Consider the following 22,517-nt stretch of genomic DNA (forward strand, 5'->3'; position numbering starts at 1 on the left):
TAGCTTCATATAAATGAGGGCGTGGTAGTGATATCTCTTATGTGGTTCAATTGGCGGAATTGAGTCGCAGATTGTCTAATTGGTAAAATTTATTTTTAAACACGGAACATTGCTTTAATAGAATTAAGGACCGAGATGATTTTGGCCTAGATACTATATTATTAGAGTGAACTAGGAGAATATCACAGGTTACGTGACGACATGAAGAGCAGAATATCTAAAACTTCTTGTGAAAACCAATCTTTATATTTTTTTGCTGCAATGAATTTGCCAATAACCTACTTATGTTATTTAATGTTATGGTTATTGTATATCCCGTTAAGTTGATAAGAAAAAGAACAAATAAATATCATAATATACTATTCCTATAATTCAGCCATGATTAATTATAATAAAGCGAACAGTAAACAAAACCAGTTATGCTCTTATTAAATTATATATTCATTAATAACTCTATTAAGTTATGACACTGATAAGGCTAAACAAACAACTGTATTTTAGAATTATTCACACATTAAAACATTTCTTGTTGCTTTACGAATCATGTAGAGAACTTTCTAGAATTTCTTTGATATTCTACATATACTTTTCTCAGCCGAATTTAAAGGCAGTTGTATCACCAACTCATCGACGATGGAGGTGTTTGCTAGTGATACAATATACGAATGCCAAAGGCACAATCGTGTGCTCCTTATCGCGAGGTATTTTATGTTTATCAGACACTTAATTATTATTAAATAGCTCTCCGCAGATATCGCACAACAACAGAATTATTTACATCTGACAGTTATGTGTTATACATCAATGTCACTATCAAACAATATCGTTCAGATTAATCGCTGGTGCTATAAATACTATGACAAACAACGATGCATAGCAACTACTCCGTGGTTGAAGAGATGTGCGAATGTGTGTGTGAAAGTATACCAATCACCAATTGAAGCGGGGCCTTAATTGTGTTGTTTACAACTGATTGAAACGAGTTTGGATTCGCTCGGCCGGCACCAGGCTCACCAGATGCAGTTTTCTTCTTCATGGCCAAATATTATACAAATTAGAACATTCCATGAAAATATATTAGCAACCCGGATGAAGACTAATTACTCAATCTAATCATATTTAATACTAAAGTCGGTCTAAAATTGAGTCAATCGTCGGGTTTATCTGGAGTTTGTAAAGGGGTTTTAATCCGAATGCGGCCGGTATCGCCCATCATGGAAATTGGTTTCGATTTGATTTATTTCGCTTTGAAGTGAAAGAGAAGTCGGCTAAATCAATAATCAATTAGTTGCCGCTTAATTAGATTGGTCCGATATGACCTTCCATTAAGAAGGCTTCCATTTGCCTAAATATTCAACTACAGGCAATTCGTACAATTAATAGTCAGCATTAACTGTTATTGTTAACTGTGATAATTTTAAAGTACAAAACTAAATGTACCATATTCAATGGGAAGGGGGTTTTATGATTAAATGTTAAAATATATATGTTAATTCGTTGTAAATATTATAAAAATACATTTCGATGTCGAATTGTCGATAAGTCGATATAGTCAGCCGATTCAACGAAACAAAGGGATGATAATAGTTTAAGGAATTGTTGTGCGAATTGTTCCTATGTCACAAAAAATCCGTGGAAATAACCAAAAATTATAATGTCGGTTATATTATTTTTGGCTGTCTTCGTTCGAAAATTATTAAATGTTTTTGGGCCAATTGTTAGAAACTTTAACAATTAATAACTCGTAATAAAGTAGAAACAATGAAGAGCCGATACAAAGTTAGAACAATTTATGTTTAACAGAATAATGGACCAAACTTTGTGAACTCTTCAAAAGGCATTATTTAGCGGACATGACGTAAAGACAGTTTCAGGGATAACAGGCTCCCTGTTATCCCAGAAATATATAAATGTATAATAATTATTTTGGAAATGAATTAACTCGGCTTATGAAGTACACTTTAGAGTTGTTGATTTCCATTACTGACCTCTTTCGAAGCCTCGCCCTCCGCAGATTATAACGTCTGGAAAGTTCGACGTGTATATGAAAATCCTTCTTGACACTCGGAAGAAACAATAAAAAGGTTAGGTTACATACTTATTATGAAAAATTATTCATGATTCACATAAAAGTGGAAGAATAACTAATGTATTTTTCTGGAATTTATTAAACCGTCTGTTATAAATTTAATTCCTGAAATAGCAATTGGCAGGTTGTAGCGACCGCATTGTCTCATTGAAGGTAATCACGAGAGCAGCCATCGTCTCGTTTAAATCATTGCGGTTAGAAAGTGAACCCCTCTATAAATTGCCTATTGTGTAAGGGCTACCACATGACATAAGCTACAAATTTCGCGTTCTACTAATATCATGATGTATTAAATGCTCAGATACCAACGTACAAATTACAATTTAGAAGTTACCCACGCACCTATTCTTACGTACTTACTCTTTAGTTTTATTCTTAGACGTCATCTAATGTTTTATGAGAAGGTAAATAGGACGAAGCAGCCCATTTGTGAATGGCAGCTTACTGACCTCGTTTAGACTTTTCTCGTTCTTTTGTTCTGCTCTTGTAGCCCTTAAGACTGTTGTAATATAACACTTTGACATTTTGTTAGAAGACTTCGAAACGTTTAAAATAATGAATCCGCTTCAGGCTGATCTCGACGTTACTTTGTTTTTAAACGGAATTACTTTGTATATTATTCCTGATCACAACAGACGACGTATGGTTATCACAGTATTTTTGAGTTGAAAATATTTGTAAAACTTTTAAAGGTAAAACAAGTGTGAGCTAAAAATTGTGTGTACCTAAGGATATAAGATTTTTTGGGCTAGTCTGATTAATTATTAATTTAACTATAGATAAACTATATATTTGCAGCATATGTATTTGTATTTAAGGTAGCCAAAGGCGTTTGCGAAAATGGCGTCACGTACAAATCAATTTTCAAACAGAATCGATAAAGGCAAGATTGAACGCCACGAATTATTATTGCTTCCAGTCACGTACGTTTGTGGACGGAGCCCTAGTTAATTGTAATATCTACTTCGTTGAACATAAAAAATATACTAGTGATACCTGTTCGTTTGTTTTTCTTGCGCCTCCAACCGTTGATGGATAGTGGAACCAGGTATAGGAAGATAAAATTGTGTAAAATGAGAAGGTGATTACAAATTCAGTATGACGTGATCCAAAACTGGTATCGATGAAGATGGGGTGGACCATTCTCTATCATCAACCGGTTCGAAAGACCAGTAACAACTGGTTTCGAGCCGGTTCTTTTAAAGCTATTAGTTTTTGCCGGCCCAGGCTTGTGATATAGGAGTGAGTTTTCGATAGGTATAGGGAATTAAGAGAAACGAGAACTTAATTTTTTGAAACTATGTATTTTTTTATAATTTCTACATTTTCTTTTTTACCGTCTATGAAATAAATATCAATTATAAACAATTGATTCATTTTATTGTTAGTTTTGTATATGTCGACATTTCAAGTTTAAAAAGGTTTTTATGTTATTTTTATGTTTTTTTGATGAAAGTGAACTCTAGGACTATGATATTGTGCGTTTAAAAAACACTGGACCCTACAAACATTTAGATTTGTTTAAAAACTGTTAGTTTACGGATTCAACAAAGTTCTGTACACTGGAAGAAGAAAATGCTTCATCATTGAAGTCCGGTCGCCTCTAAGGTACGGTTAGTCAGTTACGAAAGGTCTCAACGCACTGGACCACGAACGCCGCATTGCGCGTTCCATAGAAAACAATCTTATAAAAATTACAATCTTTATATTAACTTAAATAACTTAATACTTGTTATAACTATAATAATAATAACCTGAGATCTTTGCAGTATATTACGACGCGGACACCCGCGCCTCTCCGTATTGCGTTCGCTCGTACGGCTCTATGATAAATACTATCTCAACATTATAATCTGCACGCGGGTTTACGCCCTTCGTTTAAAGTATATCTTCTCATTTAAATTTTATACATTACAAAAGTAGTATCACAAACAAATGTACGAACTAGTACAATTACGAAAACGTACACATATCTGATCCCTCGCGAGATCGCCTCTAATAAATACAATCACGATACAAGTAATATACCGACTCTACACAACTTCAGAATAGAATTATTGAACTCGAAACAAAAATAATAGATAACACTACTCGAGCAGGACTCGGTATCACACGCGCGGCGGCGGCTGAGATCTCGGTGCGCACCTGAACGCCGCCGCGCCAAGCACTCGCTCTCTCGCTCACTCACCCTACTCTATCTATACATTACATATCACGCTGTGCTTTTCTCTTATTCAAAATATAATATACATAATATAATCATATTGATATTTGTTAAAATAACGATACGTAGACGTCGAGGAGGGCAATCAGTCGGCTCGCTCGCACCACGCGCTTTCGCAGCCGCTCACTCGGCTTGACTCCGGAAGAGCTTTTTCTTCTCTATCGTGAACTGGGGGCTGATGATGATGGTGCCGCCTCGCGTTAAATTTCTGTAAAAACAGCAGACGTGAGCATTCGAGTTGAGATTCGAACGAATTCGATCGAGTAAATTTGCCATCGATTGTGAAACTTACTTTAAGAATTGCGGCAACAGGCTCGTCCAGTTCGTGGCGTCATGTTCTAGATGAAGGTGTATTTCATGCGTCGTCAATGTGTTGGGATCTATCTTGAAAGCCGCCAGCCGCCTCCCCGCTACGTCGACGATGACCGCCGCGCCTCTCGAGCCGCAGGGCTCTCCTTCCGCCAGCGCCAGCGTCTGCCTCGAGGCCCTAGCGAGCAACTCGGCCGGCACTAGGACCTCTGCGGTGGCTAGCTCGCTGGCGCCTTTGGCCGCTCTCAGCTCTCTCTCGAGCCTCTGAGCAAGCGCCGTTTCCGTCGGAACCGGCACCGGTGCTTCCCGCCACGTCGGCCCATTCCACGCTGTAACAAAGAAGACAAAATTTCAATTAAATAATTCTACTGTTGGAATAAACATCACGAAAGCAAAAAAACAGCTGTTGCGTCAGCTGACTGTGACGTTTGGCCAAGACTCCCGGTTGGAATCGGTGTATCCAAACAATAAACTGCTTATAAAATATTAGTAATCGCAATATTTCACATAAGAATTAGTATAGCATAAATAGTTAAGATAATGGTAGATTTCGTCAGATATCAGAGGTGGAGAGTTGCGCGCGCCGCTTAGCAACAGCTGAGCTCCGCCGGTTAGAAAGCCAAGTTCCCTCACCCCTTACAAATGAATAGAAAGTAGACTAACCTTTTTCACTATTGAATCCGACGTTAAACTGACTCGTGACCGGCAGGATTTCCATATTTTCCAAATTTTTACTTATATTGTACACTTTTAATAGCAAAAAAAATAACTTGTTCCGTTTCGGAACTTTTATACTAGAAAAATATCACAAGTCTCTTTTGTACTGCGAATGCGCACTGAACAGCCGGCTTCTAGACCGGGACTAGCTAAAGTATAGAGATCGTTTGGGAATAGAAAATGTCCGAAGTTAACACGACCTCATCAGATCTGATCTCGTAACCACAGGGCTTGTCTCTCACCCTCGGCTCACCGTTCGACCCACCCGACCCTGTCGTTCTCTGTGACGGACTGCCGCTGCCGGCGGTGCACGCCACTTTTATAGAGAGCCCAGGGCGGGGGTGAGCGGGGGCTCTCCGCTGCCGGCTGCGGGCTCCCCGCACGCCAGTTCCCGTCGCTCGCGTTATCGGAAGCACGTCGCTCTGTTGCTCCGCACCGGCTTCTAACAAAAAGCCGGCCGGCTTCCTTTGTCTCGATTACTCAGTAACAATTTTTCGTCTTTTTTTTTGTAAATCAAGTCCAAATTAAATTATTAACAGTGTTATCCTCCCTCGTGGTCCGCAATTATTTAATTTGGATAGAATATACGAATAAAGGTCGAATATCCTAAAATATGTGATTTAGCTATAAGTAAAATTTTAGGTATAAAGTGTATATTTTTATGTGTAATGATATTCTAAAACAAGCGCTCGTGTATGTATTTAGGGATAAGGTATCTGTAATACTAAAAAGATAAGAATTGTTATCGGTCGACTAGACCGGGCGTCGACTTGGCTGGCCTTTTGTTACAATCAGATTATTATCCTTCTTTATGAGTACATCTAGTCTAGAACTAATATTGTTTTCTTTTTTTTTTGGAACTGTGCATAATAATAAGTACCTATGTTGAGCGAGGAAATTTTGTTGATAATTTAATTAAAGATAACTAAAGATTTGTTAGAAGACGTCTTTAATGACAAAAATACGGTTCGAAAAAGTATCAATAGTGATAATACATGTATGGACATAGGTCCATTGATACAAATTAAGTACTTACCAGGTAGCAACTGTACTCATAAAGTTGTTTAATTACCCGAATACCCGTCCATAAATCTTGTAATGAAACAAAATCGGAAGTTGCATCATCCTACCAGAAAGTTCCATGTTTACAACTTGCATCAATCGTAATTGTGTGATTCGTACAAGACTGTATTGATATTAATATTTTATGTTTTCGCACAATTATAATTAGGAAAACGTATTTTATCGTATTAGTTATTGTGATAATAAAGATAACATTAAGAAGAATAAAGAGACCGAGCTATTTTATTAATTATAAAAAACTATTTTTTCTGTAAATTTACCCAATATAAACCAGCGTAGCAACACCAAAGTAAAGGCATAAAAAGAGAAATGGTTAGATTTAGTTGCTAGGCGGCGCCGGCCGGCTTACCGGCCTTGGGCATGACTCATCATCAGCGGTGAAACCTATCGAAAAAACACCTAATATTTAACGAGTCGTAACTGAATCGGTCGGTAGCTTTTTATGCATAGGTCAACTTATCAGAATTCTGCTAGAAATTCTTTCACTAAAAGCACTTTTAAATTAAGATAGTGTTGTTGACTAAAGGAAAACACGATATAAAAGCCAGGTAGACAATCATTTGATAATTTCAATTATTATTATTCAGATAACAAAAAGTATCATGAAGATAATGTTATTATTCTTAAATAAATCACACAAAATTTAACAGCCAAAAACTTTAAAGGAATGCACATAACTTTTTTCATTTCCACATCACGACAGTCACGAAAAACTATTATTTTTAATTGCAATAAAGAACGATACATTTGCTTGTATTGAAATATTTTTATCAGATTTAAACGACTTGTATAGGTCGCGAAAATCATTATTGTCATAAACTGGTTACATGAAAATAATGTCTCTCAAGCTCCTGATCTAGTGAAAACTGTATTTCAGAAACTTGTGACTGAATATTCAGCTTAAAAAACCTTCTTTAAAATGTGATAAGGAGCATTATGAAACCGGTAGAGTATTTCACATATCGTACCCATAAAAAACACCCCAAAATCGTTTAAGTATTCCAAGTAGTAAGGTAATGGTTAAGGCAGCAGCCTCTTACAATGTCCAAAAGGGATACAATAAGTATGTGTAGGAGGGTCCACTTCGAAGGAACACGTCCAAACCTGTTCGCTACTTGTTTTCATTTCAGAACTGGTTTTTTTCTAGGCTGATGCAACACTGGGGATGTATGGAGCGGTACTTTATCTCAAATTGGGGTTTATTCGATATTACCGTCGAGTATTATTTACGCCTATGAGTAAATGTAATATTAAGAGGTTATCTAGGACTAAAAATGAATTAAAAAAATTGTAGCAGCACATACAATTTCAAAAGTGTTGCGGACCCAGTGATTTAGTATGTATCACTATTCAACTAAATCAAACCGCTTTTAACATCAACTAGATATGTTGAATTACTTATATAGAAGGTTCGTAGACGTAGCATTGAAGACAAAAACTTATTATTTGTCAAAGACATTGTCCGTGTCACGTACACCCAGTCCGGATTGCGGACGCCTTAAGTGAAGGCTGAAAAAAGATTTTATGTTCACATGCACACGCAGTCATCGACTGCACATTCGGAACATTACAATGCAATTTGATTTTAACGAGTTTGCTCATTTTATTTCTGTTAATTTAAAAACGTTAAATTGTTTTTTTATTGCTAATTAATATTTTCAATTAACTTGCACATTTAAAAAACAATTCTTACTATTTACATATAGATATTATTTGTATATTTAATTTATTTTTAAATGTTTTAACCACTTAAATGTTAATATAAACGTATTAAATTAACTAACTTCATCGTATATAAACATTGTCCCATTTTGTTAGAGCAAGTATAATGCTGTGCATTGTAATGTCGCGGTTAGTGCACGTTAGATTTCTAGCTATTGTCACTTTTTTGTTTGCCTGGTTATACGGCCAATGTTTGTCTTGATCAATATGTATGGTACGTCGATTGCGACGAACTTGGCCAAACTCATTAGCAATTTTAGGTGAGATTTTAGAGCCGTGTTTATGTACCCAACACGTGTCCATTGTATCTATATTTGTATTAATTCCGACCAACTTTAAGTGACCTTGTTAGATTAGAACGACACTGTATGAAGATTAATGTGCTTCATACCGTTTGTTGGGAATTATTAACTTTATGCTCATATTGTTAACTTGTAAACGTGTGATTTAAGGCAAATAAAACGTATTACCATTATTGTTGGTTTCATTTTTTCTCCTATTTACAAAAAACCCTAGAAAAAAGAATAACTATTTTAGAATTATAGTACTATGTACTTTCATTACTTATATGTAGCAATTAATCTAAAATTTCTCGTAATCTTTAAAACTTAAAACACATTACCTTTAATTAACTTTTTAAAGTTATTTTGAAGTAGCGAGTGAATCATAATGAGATTTATTTAAAGGAAAGAAATATCCGGTACACAAATCTTTACTACATAAATCTTTTACTGGTTTTTCATTACAGTCAAAAATAAGATATTTTTGTCTAAATGACATTTTATGGCTTTGTAATAAATTAGTATAGTTAAGATAATATATAATACACTAGCTGAACCGACAGTCGTCCTAACTAGTTGCAGTATTCGATAAATAACCTAGATACTGCTCGCTGCGCCATCTGCCGGGCTGATTTGTGAATCTAAACCATCCAGGGCGTCACCCAAACGCATACATAAAAATTCATTCAAATCGGCCCAACCGTTTAAGAGGAGTTGGTGACATACACGTACCTACAGTAGAATTATATAATATTTATAAATATTTATTTTTTTATAAACTACGCCTTTATGTCTAATGCTTTATTCTTTTGGGTCTGTTCGCTAACATAACTTGTTATGGGAACAAAGAAGTTGACTGGATCTGATATAAAATTAGGATTTAAATTACTAATTCTAGAAGAGTAGGCTCGTGCAGGAATACTCTCTTCCGTTCTATAATACGCCCTTGATTTGAGAACTGGCACTAAATGTAAAATTAGAAGCATTAATATGTATTTCTTTACTGACAAGTCATAAGTGTACAATGTGTTACCTATATGATTAAATGATTTTTGAATTTGAATACCTTATTCCGGCTTTAATGTTTACTTTATAGTATGTGTACATAAATTATAACCTAAAATGCTGTTTTACATTGATATGCAATATAATATGAACAGAAGTGTATGATAATATACATAGAATAGAATATAATATGTTATTTATTTATTCATGGCCATATAAACTGGCAACCCCTTTTCCCAAGTTCTATTCACTATTGTTTCAGTAAGTTTATTCGCCTATAAAACATTATGTCTTCTTGTTAAAGCGGTGAAGCTTTCACGCTTAGAGCTTCGTGGAAGCGGTTAATTGATCTGGGATTTGATAGGTTTATGTGATTATTCACATTGGAAATTTAGTATATTGAAATGTGTATTTGAAGTTAATGGAGCTAAAACCCCTTAGTGGTACAATAATAAAGAATTTAGTAATCCTAGGCGATCGCATTAATGGTTCATTCATTTTATATAAGTAGGTATATTAAGTTTATAAGTTATTATGGTAATAGTAAAAACAACGGGTTTTTATATTTATTTAATATAAATATGAGAAATATTTTTTTAATAACACTCATAACTTTAAATAATCCATTAATTTTCTAAACGAGTTGATTACTCTCAAGATTATATGTATTCATATTATATATTGCTGCTATAATATATCTTTATTACGTAAAACTTGGGTTGCAACAGTATTTGTCTACCTTATAATGTATAAGAACTATTTATTTATCAAAACCTAAATATAACAATCAAATATAAGAACAAGAGAGCAGGAAGAGTTCTGATTCTGGTCATCTTAGCGAGAGGTACTACGGGTAGGTTCACCACATATTTCATACATCATAGTGTCGGCGTGTACCGGTGATAAAACATTCAAAAACGTATACATTTAATCCCCATTCCATCGACGTTAATTCATTTAAAATACATTAAAGAGATTACCAATAATCCAGAATAGCTTAAACTAATATCCACATTATAGTCCCTATGTTGTGAGCAGGTAATCATATTTAGCGTGCGTGGGTCGAAATCACCGGTATTTTGGGCTATTCAATTGATTTATGCACGCAAATGGCTACCGTATATTCGGGTAACGCTTAAAATTTAATCGTACAGTGATTGTTGCAGCGCATTCGGCCGCTTTATTATGATAAATTACTCGAACAGGTTTTAAGTGCTTTACGCTTGAATTATTAATCTTTCGTTGCTTGGGTATAGTTAACGTTCGAATAGTTTTTGTTTTTTCTTCATATAAATCATTTATATAATCGATTTTATTTCTATTATAAATATTGGGTTTTAAGTAAGTTTTTGGTAGGAATGTTTTAATGGGCAATTTGAAAGTTAACTTTTTGATAACTCCATAACTAATTGATTGGAAAAACGATTTAATAAAAATTGCACCCTCCACTAAAGTTTTTGTGTTATCAACAAAGGTATTCTTTGTTCAGCGTTCAGTACTACCGAAAATATACGGCCATTACGGTGGCCTGGTGAATGCGATTTTGATTTCTATTCCATTGCAATTAGGATGCTATTCCTATAACATTTACCAACAAAGTTTTGGTTAATGCTGCATGGTAACAAAAGTTATAATTACGACTCTGCATAATAACGAATCCACCTGGTGTTGAATTTTAAATGGAAAGTAGTAAAAAGTATTCCCATGTCCCATTTATGGAAATGGCAGACGCACTTTAATGTATGTTTCAATAGTTTATACATAATTGTCGCCACAATTTCCCGAAGTCATAATAATACTAATTAAACTCCCGACTTCCCTTGGCTACGATAAACTTCTTGACTTTTAGATAATCTTATGGGTACGAGGTACCGTTAGACAATTCAATTGTGAAATAATCTATATCACCTATGCTGTATTTTATTATTACCGTCTACGACTGTTTTACAAATTCAGTAGCGTGTGTTTTGTCTTTATATAATGTAATGTAATGTTGCCATTGCCCGTAACGACACTCAATCAACCCACTATGCATTATCAACTGCAAACATTAGCATACTTATCAAATCGATTGCATCGAGTCACCCTTCCAAATCCCAGCTGCCGACAATTGACACCCCTGTTGTTGCTAGGCGGCTGTGGCCTTGAATTGTTACGAGCGAACTACGCCATTTTTAATCAGAAAATGCTTTGTCAACGAAAGCTGTAGGTGACCCCTTCGGTCAAAGGGGTTACATTTCTGATGCATGTTTTTATTATTCCACCTGAATGGTACCTACGTAACGCTTGCTTTATTAAATATATTATCAAATTAAAAAAGCTAAACTTTCCTACGTTCTTTATTTTTATATTAAATTTGTTAGACTTTATTTATCAGTCACATAATATGTTAAAACTATTTTTACTTACATTTAATGATTTAACTACGTAGCGTCAATTTGTGTCCTGGTTTAAAATAATAATATACAAATGAGAGCCGACACGGCGGGGTGGTTCGAGTGTCTAGGTGAGATCTATAGTGCGCACTTAGGGTGAGATCTATAGTCCGCACTTGGACTTTGCTCAGACTTACCTTACGAAAAACTTTGCCTAGTGTACACTAAGGTTAAACTATGATTTCGTATTTATAGACATTTTAACGGTGAGATTAAGCTAAGCCCAAGCTAAGACAGCAAATGTCAAAATACAAATTGATGTTTCAGTTCATGCAATACTTTGTTTATTATCCTTTAAAAAAGTAAACAATAACAAATATTTAAACATCTAAAACGGTACACATATATCTTCAATTTATTGTTATTTATGTATTCATTTATTTTATTATTGCAATAACTAGAAATTTACGAGTAACCTTTAGAAAATGTATTAATTATTTAAAGATGACAATAATTTTGTTACGTAGAACGGATCGCATTGTTTTGACAACAGCAACAGAGCACTTGTATCAAATATCAACAATTGAAAATTTTGCCTAAAGTGTTGTATATGTTCGGAACGAATACAACCAAAATCCTTCCATCCTGTACGCTGAGAATGAATTCAAAAGAAGGAACCGTATTTTGAAACACACGGTATTAAATGTGATCCTGCCACTGATCATTACAAACTTGCAACCTTATAACAACAGAGGATCGCCAAACCTACCGCAATTGCAAATACTTTTTGCATTAAGGCATAAAAATGCAACTGGATGTTTTCAGGTAATATTGTATTCATAAATATGTATGGTTTTTCGATTTGAATATTATAGGTACCTATGTATTCTCAAATGATTTTAAATACATTATATGTTGAAGACATTTGTCTTCTGACTTTCAGAAACATAACATATATGTAACTAATAATAATTCATTGACATTACAGATGGTGTGTGGTGATCTGAACAGAATAAGCCAATCTACAGTCTGTTTAATTATAAATAAAGTCTCTGCAGAGTTGAGTAAATTACTTCCTAGATTTGTAAATTTTCCAAGAAATATGAACACAGCCAAAAGGAAGTTTGAAGAATTAATAAGATCTAATACTCACCATGACCTAAACAGTATAATCAGAGCTATTGACTGCACCCATATAAAAATTAATAGACCCAAAGGTATCGCTCACTCTGAAGCATACAGAAATAAAAAAGGGTAATTTTCTGTAAATGTGCAAGCAATAATAGGGCCTGATATGGAAATATTTGATATAGTGACCAGGTGGCCTGGCAGTTCACACGACAGCAGGATATTTAGAAACTGCCAGGCGTATGCAAGGCTGCTAAATGGTGAACTAGAAGGAGTTTTAGTAGGTGACAGCGGTTATCCGGCACTTAACTTCATGTTAACAACACTTTTATATCCAACGACAAGAGCTGACAATAATTATAATTATTCTCAAATAAGAACTAGGCATATTGTTGAAAGGGTTTTCGGAGTGTAGAAAAGGAAATTTCCATGTTTACAGCTAGGACTACAGTCAAAATTGACAAAATATACTAGTTATATATAATTATAGCTTGTGCTGTATTGCATAATATAGGTATATAGAGTCATAAGCATCCCCTATGCTTATGATGATGGTGATCTTGCTGACAGCAGAAGTTGAGTAACACAGAAACAATGAAAGATCTCCTACAGGTCTAGCATTCCGGCAATCTGTGATTGCACAATTTAACTAGGTAATTTGTTCGGTAATAAAGAATATCAAAACAAAACTTGTTTCATTTTAAACATTTATTTTCTGATTCTTTTTTTGAGTGTAATACATATTTCTAATACTAATTTATATTTTTGTTGAAGAAATTCTATTTCTAACAGATTTTTTAATTTTATATGTTCCACTCCTATCTCAAATTTTTTAGGGTAGTCAGGTAATAAATGGTAGAAGATTCAGGGAAACGAAAATAACAGATGTGAAGCGAGAGTCATCGGTTAGGTTATAGTTTGAATTTCGTTGTCACTATAATATGCCAGGGCTGCCAGGTGACAGATACGATATCACACCAGTTATTTATAAGATCTCTCAAAAATGGGGTTGAACACTTATATAAATAATGTAAATAAACAACAATAGATACCATAATAATGTATAATTATTTTATTTCATGCATTTCATAGGTATTTATCAAGATCATTTAAAATTTCTTTGAATTCAAATTCTATTTTTCCCAAAGTCTATGGAACTCTGATACCAAATGGCAACACCGTTCATTAAAAACCGACAAAAATAAAAAGTCCAGTAAAAGATATGATGGTAGAGCAAATTTTAGGCCATTATTTTTGTTAGGCTTATAGTCAAAGTTTTTGGTAAGTCGTCGATTTCGTGGACTTGAGATTAAGCTAAGCCAACACTAGGGAGGGATTCGCAGTTTGCTCTATAAATACCGACTGTGTCTTAGCTCGATAGTTAAGTCAGAGTAAAGTCCAAGTGCGGACTATAGATCTCACCCTTAGACTTTGCTCTGACTTAACTATCGAGTTAAGACACAGTCGGTATTTATAGAGCAAACTGCGAATCTCGCCGAGTGTTGGCTTAGCTTAATCCCAAGTCCACGAAATCGACGACTTACCAAAAACTTTGACTATAAGCCTAACAAAAATAATGGCCTAAAATTTGCTTTACCATCATATCTTTTACTGGACTTTTTATTTTTGTCGGTTTTTAATGAACAGTGTTGCCATTTTGTATCGGAGTTCCATAGACTTTGGGAAAAATAGAATTTGAATTCAAAGAAATTATAAATGATCTTGATAAATACCTATGAAATGCATGAAATAAAATAATTACACATTATTATGGTATTTATTGTTGTTTATTTATATTATTTATGTAATTGTTCAAACCCCATTTTTGAGAAATCTTAAAAATAACTGGTGTGATTTTGTATGTCACCTGGCAGCCCTGGCATATTATAGTGACAACGAAATTCAAACTATAACCTAACCGATGTCTCTCGCTTCACATCTGTTATTTTCGTTTCCCTGAATCTTCTACCATTTATTACCTGACTACCCTAAAAAATTTGAGATAGGAGTGGAACATATGAAATTAAAAAATCTGTTAGAAATAGAATTTCTTCAACAAAAATATAAATTAGTATTAGAAATATGTATTACACTTAAAGAATCAGAAAATAAATGATTAAAATGAAACAAGTTTTGTTTTGATATTCTTTATTACCAAACAAATTACCTAGTTAAATTGTGCAATCACAGATTGCCGGAATGCTAGACCTGTAGGAGATCTTTCATTGTTTCTGTGTTACTCAACTTCTGCTGTCAGCAAGATCACCATCATCATAAGCATCCCCTCTCTGTATACCTATATTATTCAATACAGCACAAGCTATAATTATATATAACTAGTATTTGTCAATTTTGACTGTAGTCCTAGCTGTAAACATGGAAATTTCCTTTTTCACACTCCGAAAAACCTTTCAAAAATATGCCTAGTTCTTATTTGAGAATAATTATAAATATTGTCAGCTCTTGTCATTGGATTTAAAAGTGTTGTTAACATGAAGTTAAGTGCTGGATAACCGCTGTCACCTACTAAGACAGGCATTTTCTAAATATCCTGCTGTCGTGTGAACTGCCAGGCCACTTAGTCACTATAGCAAATATTTCCATATCAGGCCCTATTATTGCTTGCACATTTACAGAAAATTACCCTTTTTTATTTCTGTATGCTTCAGAGTGAGCAATACCTTTGGGTCTATTAATTTTTATATGGGTGCAGTCAATAGCTCTGATTATACTGTTTAGGTCATGGTGAGTATTAGATCTTCCTAATTCTTCAAACTTCCTTTTGGCTGTGTTCATATTTCTTGGAAAATTTACAGATCTAGGAAGTAATTTACTCAACTCTGCAGAGACTTTATTTATAATTAAACAGACTGTAGATTGGTTTATGCTGTTCAGATCACCACACACCATCTGAAATGAATGAATTATTATTAGTTACATATATGTTATGTTTCTGAAAGTCAGAAGACAAATATCTTCAACATATTATGTATTTAAAATCATTTCAGAATACATAGGTATAATATTCAAATCGAAAAACCATACATATTTATGAACACAATATTACCTGAAAACATCCAGTTGCATTTTTATGCCTAAATGCAATAAGTATTTGCAATTGCGGTAGGTTTGGCGATCCTCTGTTGTTATAAGGTTGCAAGTTTGTAATGATCAGCGGCAGGATCACATTTTATACCGTGTATTTCAAAATACGGTTCCTTCTTTTGAATTCATTCTCACCGTACAGGATGGAAGGATTTTGGTTGTATTCGTTCCGAACATATACAACACTTTAGGCAAAATTTTCAATTGTTGATATTTGATACAAATTACAAGTGCTCTGTTGCTGTTGTCAAAACAATGCGATCCGTTCTACGTAACAAAATTATTGTCATCTTTAAATAATTAATACATTTTCTAAAGGTTACTCGTAAATTTCTAGTTATTGCAATAATAAAATAAATGAATACATAAATAACAATTAATTGAAGATATATGTGTACCGTTTTAGATGCTTAAATATTTGTTATTGTTTACTTTTTAAAAGGATAATAAAGAAAGTATTGCATGAAATGAAACATCAATTTGAATTTTGACATTTGCTGTCTTAGCTTGGGCTTAGCTTAATCTCACCCTTAAAATGTCTATAAATACGAAAGCATAGTTTAACCTTAGTGTACACTAAGCAAAGTTTTTCGTAAGGTAAGTCTGAGCAAAGTCCAAGTGCGCACTATAGATCTCACCCTAAGTGTAGCAACGAGGCAAATTTTGATGAAATTATTTATAAATATCAGTGAGTTCGAAATAAAATAATTGATAAATAAAAAAAAATTTCGGTTTCACAAGTTTTTGTAACAAGCGTTAGTCGCCTTTGTAGTACTTCTTATCAATAATAATTATAAGTGAAATAGATAGCAAACTTGGTATCACGTAGATAGAAAAAAACAATCTTTTAGGTACTTTGAGGCAGCAGGGTTGCAGGTAAATTATACAAATGGGAATTTTCAGCTCAAACCTAAATTCGAAAGGAAAGGAAAGGTTTACAAAAACGCACAATTTGACAAACATTTAACTATGCTTATGGTTTAAAGTTTAAACCAACGATGTCCATACTACTGATGTCCTTCAGCCAAATCAAACCCATTGAAATCTATTCTACGGTTATATTTAAAATAGAGAGCATCGCCAAAGTAAATATTTAAAAAAACGAGTCTTATTTTCAACAAGTATCCGCGAAAATATCATTAAATGATAATGTACTACTTCCCTAAATCAGAAGGTTATCGTGTCTTTTATATCACTTCAATTAAATAACATTCACGAACAGAATAATAAAAAAAGAATCTTATTTATAACAATGTTTTCAAAGATATCAAACTTAAGTTAAGTTTCTTAACTCACTTTCTACTATAAAACACTGCTTATTCTATGCTAAGCATAACTTTCGATTTAGTTATATACTAAACTCGTATGACTTATATGTATTTATTAAAAACAATACTTTCTTTATTTTAGCTTTGCTAAAACATTATCTGACTAAATATTAGTGAGTTATCTTGAACCTAGAAGCTAGGCTTGGCGCCTAACTTTTATATAATACATATTTCAACAAATACGTTTTTATTTCAACAAAGACTAAAGTTATACGATTTAGTATATTTAATGACCTCATAATTTGATTATTTTTAATGCCTGCTATTATTTATCTATGAAAAATTAACTTTCCGAGTTATTAACTGTGATTTAATTGAGTTTCGGGGGTAATTTGTTTTTAACTATTATTTATTGATATTAAAATTAAGCCTCATTTCGCAAGATCTCTTTCGTAATTTATACGTCGCGTTAAATTCGTTGTTTCCTAGATAATTATTATTAAGTAAGTTGAATTCGTAATTTCGTGAAATCTTTTATTTATTTCTTATATGCGATCCAAAGCTCAAGTGAAGTAAAAGCCCCGCCTTAAAAATCATTTAAATTCTTTTGAACGTAGATAATTATTGCTAAAAGTAGAGACAATATGTATTAATAACCAGCATAATTATCTTTGGTTATTTAATTAAACTTGAAAATTTTCTCATCCAATAAACTTAGGAGCCTATAATTACTCATGCCCATAAGATATCCGTGCTGGTGAGTAATGACAGAGCACTGCCACAAATAATAGTCTTGGACGTACAAATTTTCGAAAATGTGGGAAAATGTCAAATCATGTAAAATAATAATTAGAGCCAGTACGTGAACCCTTCAAATTGACTGTGTACACAGACAAACGGCCTCTTATCGATATACTTAATTGTTTTTGCCGAAGAGGTCTACTATTCAACGTGTAAAAATCATAAATCGTAAGTATTGGTAGAAGTTCGTAAACGGTGGTTTCTTAAGGGAATTACTACGACTGTGCACCGCCAATTTTAGTCTTTGCGAAGGCTTTGTTCCCCGCTTAGACGTTTCCAAAAATTCCTAAAAAAATTAAATAACAACGTAAAATACACTTGCAGCTCTTACGTCAAAGCACCCCAGTGCTCCAGACACACCTTTTTTTTAGACCCTCCCACAGACGTCCAGGCCTGCCTTCAAATTCAGTCTACGGATGAAATTCTAAACGCTATAAATTCGTTTAAACCAGGATCAGCTGCAGGCTTGGATGGGCTGTCACCCCAACATCTTAAAGATTTAACTTCATTCAGTGTTGGTGATACAGGTGCTCGGCTTTTAGAAGCTCTTAAAAACTCGTTAATAAAATGCTTTGCGGGGAGATAAACCAAGCTATTGCTCCTATTTTATATGGGGCAAACTTGGTGGCTCTTACCAAAAAAGATGGTGGGGTGAGGCCAATTGCTGTAGCCACTTTTCGCAGATTAACCTCGAAAATTGCAGTAAAACATATAATTAGTAAATTGAACAAAATTTTTGAACCAACACAACTTGGCTTTGGCACTAAAGGCGGCTGTGAAGCTGCTATACACGCTTTGCGCACTCTTTTTTCTAAGGAAAAATTTGATGTGTTGTTGAAAGTTGACGTCAAGAATGCATTTAATTCAATCAGCAGGGACACCTTGCTGACTAAGTCTTTTGAAAACATTCCAGAAATATATAACTATATTTTACAGTGTTAGTCAGAGCCATCAAAATTAACATACAAGAGTTACGAACTCTCTTCAGAAGTTGGTTGTCAACAAGGTGATACTCTTGGGCCGGCTATTTTTAGTCTCGCAATAAATTCTTACATACAAAATTTAAAATCAAATTTTAACGTCTGGTATCTTGACGATGGTACTCTAGCAGGTAACGCAGATGTAGTACTTTCAGATCTATCTAAGATAATATCAGATTTTAGTTCAATGGGTCTAACTTTAAATTTTGATAAATGTGAAATATATCTCCATGGTGAGAATATGGACACCGACCATACAATAAAAAAATTAATACCTTAGCCCCAAATATAAAAATAATAAATAAAAAATCGCTGTACCTCTTAGGAGCACCGATTTTCAAAGAAGGTTTTGAAGAATACATTAACTCGACAATATCAAAATTTAAAGATCTTTCTCACCGTCTTCTGGATATTACAGCACACTCAGCTTTGTTCATTTTAAAATTCTGCCTTTTTGTTCCCAAATTAACTTACGTACTTCGCTGTAGCCCTCTATGGAATCATTCAGTTTTTATAAGTGATTTGGATAATCTTTTAAAAACTTCTTTGGAATCTATTTTAAATGTTCGTTTTGATACACCTTCTTGGAATCAAGCATCACTTCCTGTTCGCTTTGGCGGATTAGGAGTACGCAAGATAACAAGTGTAGCTCTTCCAGCGTTTCTCTCATCTGCTCACAAATCTAGCAGTCTGGTAGGTAAAATCCTTAAATCTTATTCTACAAACTACGAGATTGCGGATTTAACAGATGCAAGAAACGTGTGGATAGCATCCAACCCAGGCTTGAGTTTGCCTTCTGGCGTCAACTTTCAAAGGAGCTGGGATGATCCTCTTTGCAAAAGTGAATTCAAAAAGATTATTAGGTCACATTCCAATAACAGACCGTGCAAGGTTGATGGCTGTGGGAAGCTGGACATTGGCTTAATGCTTATCCTTCGCCAAACACTGGCACCCTTTTAGACCCTGAATCACTTCGAATTGCCATCAGCCTCCGCTTAGGAGTGCCCATATGTACTCCCCATAAGTGTCTCTGTGGTTTTGAAGTAAGTAGCCTTGGAAATAGCAGTAGTTGGAATAGCAGAAAATAACAAACGGCACAAATATAAGAGTCTTTCCTCCAACTTCAATTTTGTTCCCTTTGGAGTAGAGACTCTTGGGCCGTGGGGTTCAAGTGCACAGGCGCTTATTAAAGATTTAAGTTGGCGCCTGGTAGATAGTACCGGTGACCGCAGAGCTGGCACTTTCCTGGCTCAAAGAATAAGTCTCGCAATACAGCGAGGAAATGCTGCCAGCGTTAAAGGTACACTGCCACAGGGACCAAACTTTTTAAATTTGTTTTAATTTTCATTTTATTTATTTTTAATTATTTTTAATAACAACGTTATTTGTATTAATTGGTGCATTACCAAGATAATAAAAAAAATATTGTTGGATGTCGGAGCTAAAAGTCAAACTATATGGTATAACGATATATCGATAAAAATATATATGACTATTATTACTTGGCACCTACTTTACTTTATGTGTAAAAAGAACAAACTCACAAAAATCAAATATAAATCTTCCTCTTTAAATATAAATAAAGATAGAAATTTTCGTTTGAAATTCCATCGTAAAGTGACCCATTGTTTTCGGATTGACATTGTCATGTTCTTGTTTGTGGCTTAATTTCCTAGAAACACGTCATAATTTGAATGTACGATTTGTAAGCGGTGGGACAGCACGTAATAGTCACACTTATTGTGACGTAACGCTGTTGCCATGCGCACGCGCACCATATGACACAATGTTTCTCTTTCCACACATGTCAATAATAACGTGGTCTCTGCGGAGGTCCTAATGCTAAGTTTTCAAAACGCTTATAGATACGGTACGTACTACGTACAGACTTAATAATTAACATTGTCTATTGCCATTGTGTTTATCTAACGGAGTACTCTGCTGCCACAATATGTGGTAAAATTAAGTTGCATTATGATTGACACCTATGTATCTACTCGATAATCTGATATAGTTATAATGCCTCACCTCACTATATTATACTCACCCTGAGTTGTAGAACAATGAAATCCAGTAACTCCCAAATCGGGCATTTAGGGCAACGTTTAAATGCGTTTCAATAATCTGCCTTTTGTGACTGACACACGAGGTTTACACCTGCTACTTTCCTCGCGACGTTTTCTATCATTGTCGTGCAAGGGTTAATTGCGACCAAACGAGAAAATAAAAAACATTGGTACACGGCCGGGTAGCCACGATCGACCTCAAGGCTTAGAATGGCACCCTTTAACCACTGCACACACGTACATAAATAAGTTTATTTTGCAAACCTGCCACTTTAATAATGAAAATCATAATTTTCAAAACGATTGAGTAATTAAATAGTTATAATTATCTTAGTTTTATAGAATAGATTTAAAATATACCCCTGAAATGGCGATATGGGCCTGTATTGAGGCCAGATAAAGTTATCTATGCAAAGCGGAGGTGAACGCGAAATGCAGACGTGACAAACGTCACTCGCCGCTTCTTTGCGTATTCGTAGAAATGACTCAACTTTGTCAAGAAAATCTATAGTTTCTTTGTTAATAACACTATGCCTTTGTTGTTAACATCTTCACTGGTTTTAGATGTGAAGAAGTCCTGTAATTACTTCTTTGATTGAAAAAAAGTGTAAGAACACACACAGTAAATGATATGACTCATAATGCATACTGATTTAAAAAAAATTGTATCGTTCGATACTTCAGGCGTGAGTAATCGTGAAATGACTGACAAATAGTCTGACGAAATTGTCATCGCATATTGATTCTTCACGTGTATGTGAGGTCGGGGTCTGATGTCCTACAGGTCTTAACACGTAACCATAATTCAAATGTGTATATTTGTTGCTTGCGAGTTGTAAAAAAAATTATAAAATGCAGAATGCCTATTGACTTAAAACCTTTAATTTATTGCTTATGTTGACATAAAAGTATTTTTCCTCCTCGTTACCTAACCAATTTACCATTTAAGTTCTTCTTTAGACAAGTTAATAATGTATGAACATAGGAATAACATGAACTTTTCCTAACGTTATGCAGACAAAAGAGCCTTATCAACATTTAATTATCACATTCGAAACAATTTATCCTAATTTTCTAAAGTTAAGTAAAGTCAAGCCGATATTCTAATTTAGTAATGTCGTACTAAGGACGAAATGGCGATAGTCGATACTGCATGATATTAGCAATGAGTTATGCTGTAATTAGGTGTTGTTCTAGAATCAGCTGGTCACGTACACACTACACACTGACGGTTAACTGATAGTTAAATAATCATTAAGTTTAATCGTTACTGTAGTTAGGTCATTAACATGTTTTTGCCAAAAAATATTAGTAACTCTTTCAATACCTTACTATAGAAGAGAGATAAGAACGATATAATAATT

At 34.2% G+C, this 22,517-nt stretch overlaps 1 protein-coding gene and 2 long non-coding RNA genes across 3 annotated transcripts; 1 reads left to right on the forward strand and 2 right to left on the reverse strand.

Annotated features, from left to right (window-relative positions):
• Positions 1–3,447: 3,447 nt before the first annotated feature.
• Positions 3,448–5,645, reverse strand: LOC125061024 (protein charybde-like). Its single transcript, XM_047666166.1, has 3 exons — positions 5,286–5,645; positions 4,606–4,951; positions 3,448–4,521 (listed from the first exon to the last, which is right to left on the reverse strand). The coding sequence occupies exons 1-3, from the start codon at positions 5,338–5,340 to the stop codon at positions 4,437–4,439; spliced, it is 486 nt and encodes a 161-aa protein (XP_047522122.1). The 5' UTR covers positions 5,341–5,645; the 3' UTR covers positions 3,448–4,436.
• Positions 5,646–12,205: 6,560 nt separating this feature from the next.
• LOC125060894 lies at positions 12,206–13,622 on the forward strand. Its single transcript, XR_007118939.1, has 2 exons — positions 12,206–12,630; positions 12,794–13,622. It is a non-coding gene; the product is annotated as an uncharacterized LOC125060894 (long non-coding RNA).
• A 1,442-nt stretch (positions 13,623–15,064) lies between these two features.
• LOC125060895 lies at positions 15,065–16,408 on the reverse strand. The gene is made up of 2 exons (XR_007118940.1): positions 16,001–16,408; positions 15,065–15,843 (listed from the first exon to the last, which is right to left on the reverse strand). It is a non-coding gene; the product is annotated as an uncharacterized LOC125060895 (long non-coding RNA).
• Positions 16,409–22,517: the final 6,109 nt, after the last annotated feature.

This window comes from Pieris napi, chromosome 22 (genome assembly GCF_905475465.1).
Source record: "Pieris napi chromosome 22, ilPieNapi1.2, whole genome shotgun sequence".
In the NCBI taxonomy this organism is placed as follows: Eukaryota; Metazoa; Arthropoda; class Insecta; order Lepidoptera; family Pieridae; genus Pieris; species Pieris napi.

Excerpts from the sequence above, each read along its gene's own strand:
- LOC125061024 (XM_047666166.1), bottom strand. The coding sequence starts at position 5,340 with ATGGAAATCCTGCCGGTCACGAGTCAGTTTAACGTCGGATTCAATAGT. Across the intron at positions 4,952-5,285 it reads CGGATTCAATAGTGAAAAAG|CGTGGAATGGGCCGACGTGG; the intron begins GTTAGTCTACTT and ends TCTTTGTTACAG. Across the intron at positions 4,522-4,605 it reads CTGTTGCCGCAATTCTTAAA|AAATTTAACGCGAGGCGGCA; the intron begins GTAAGTTTCACA and ends CTGTTTTTACAG.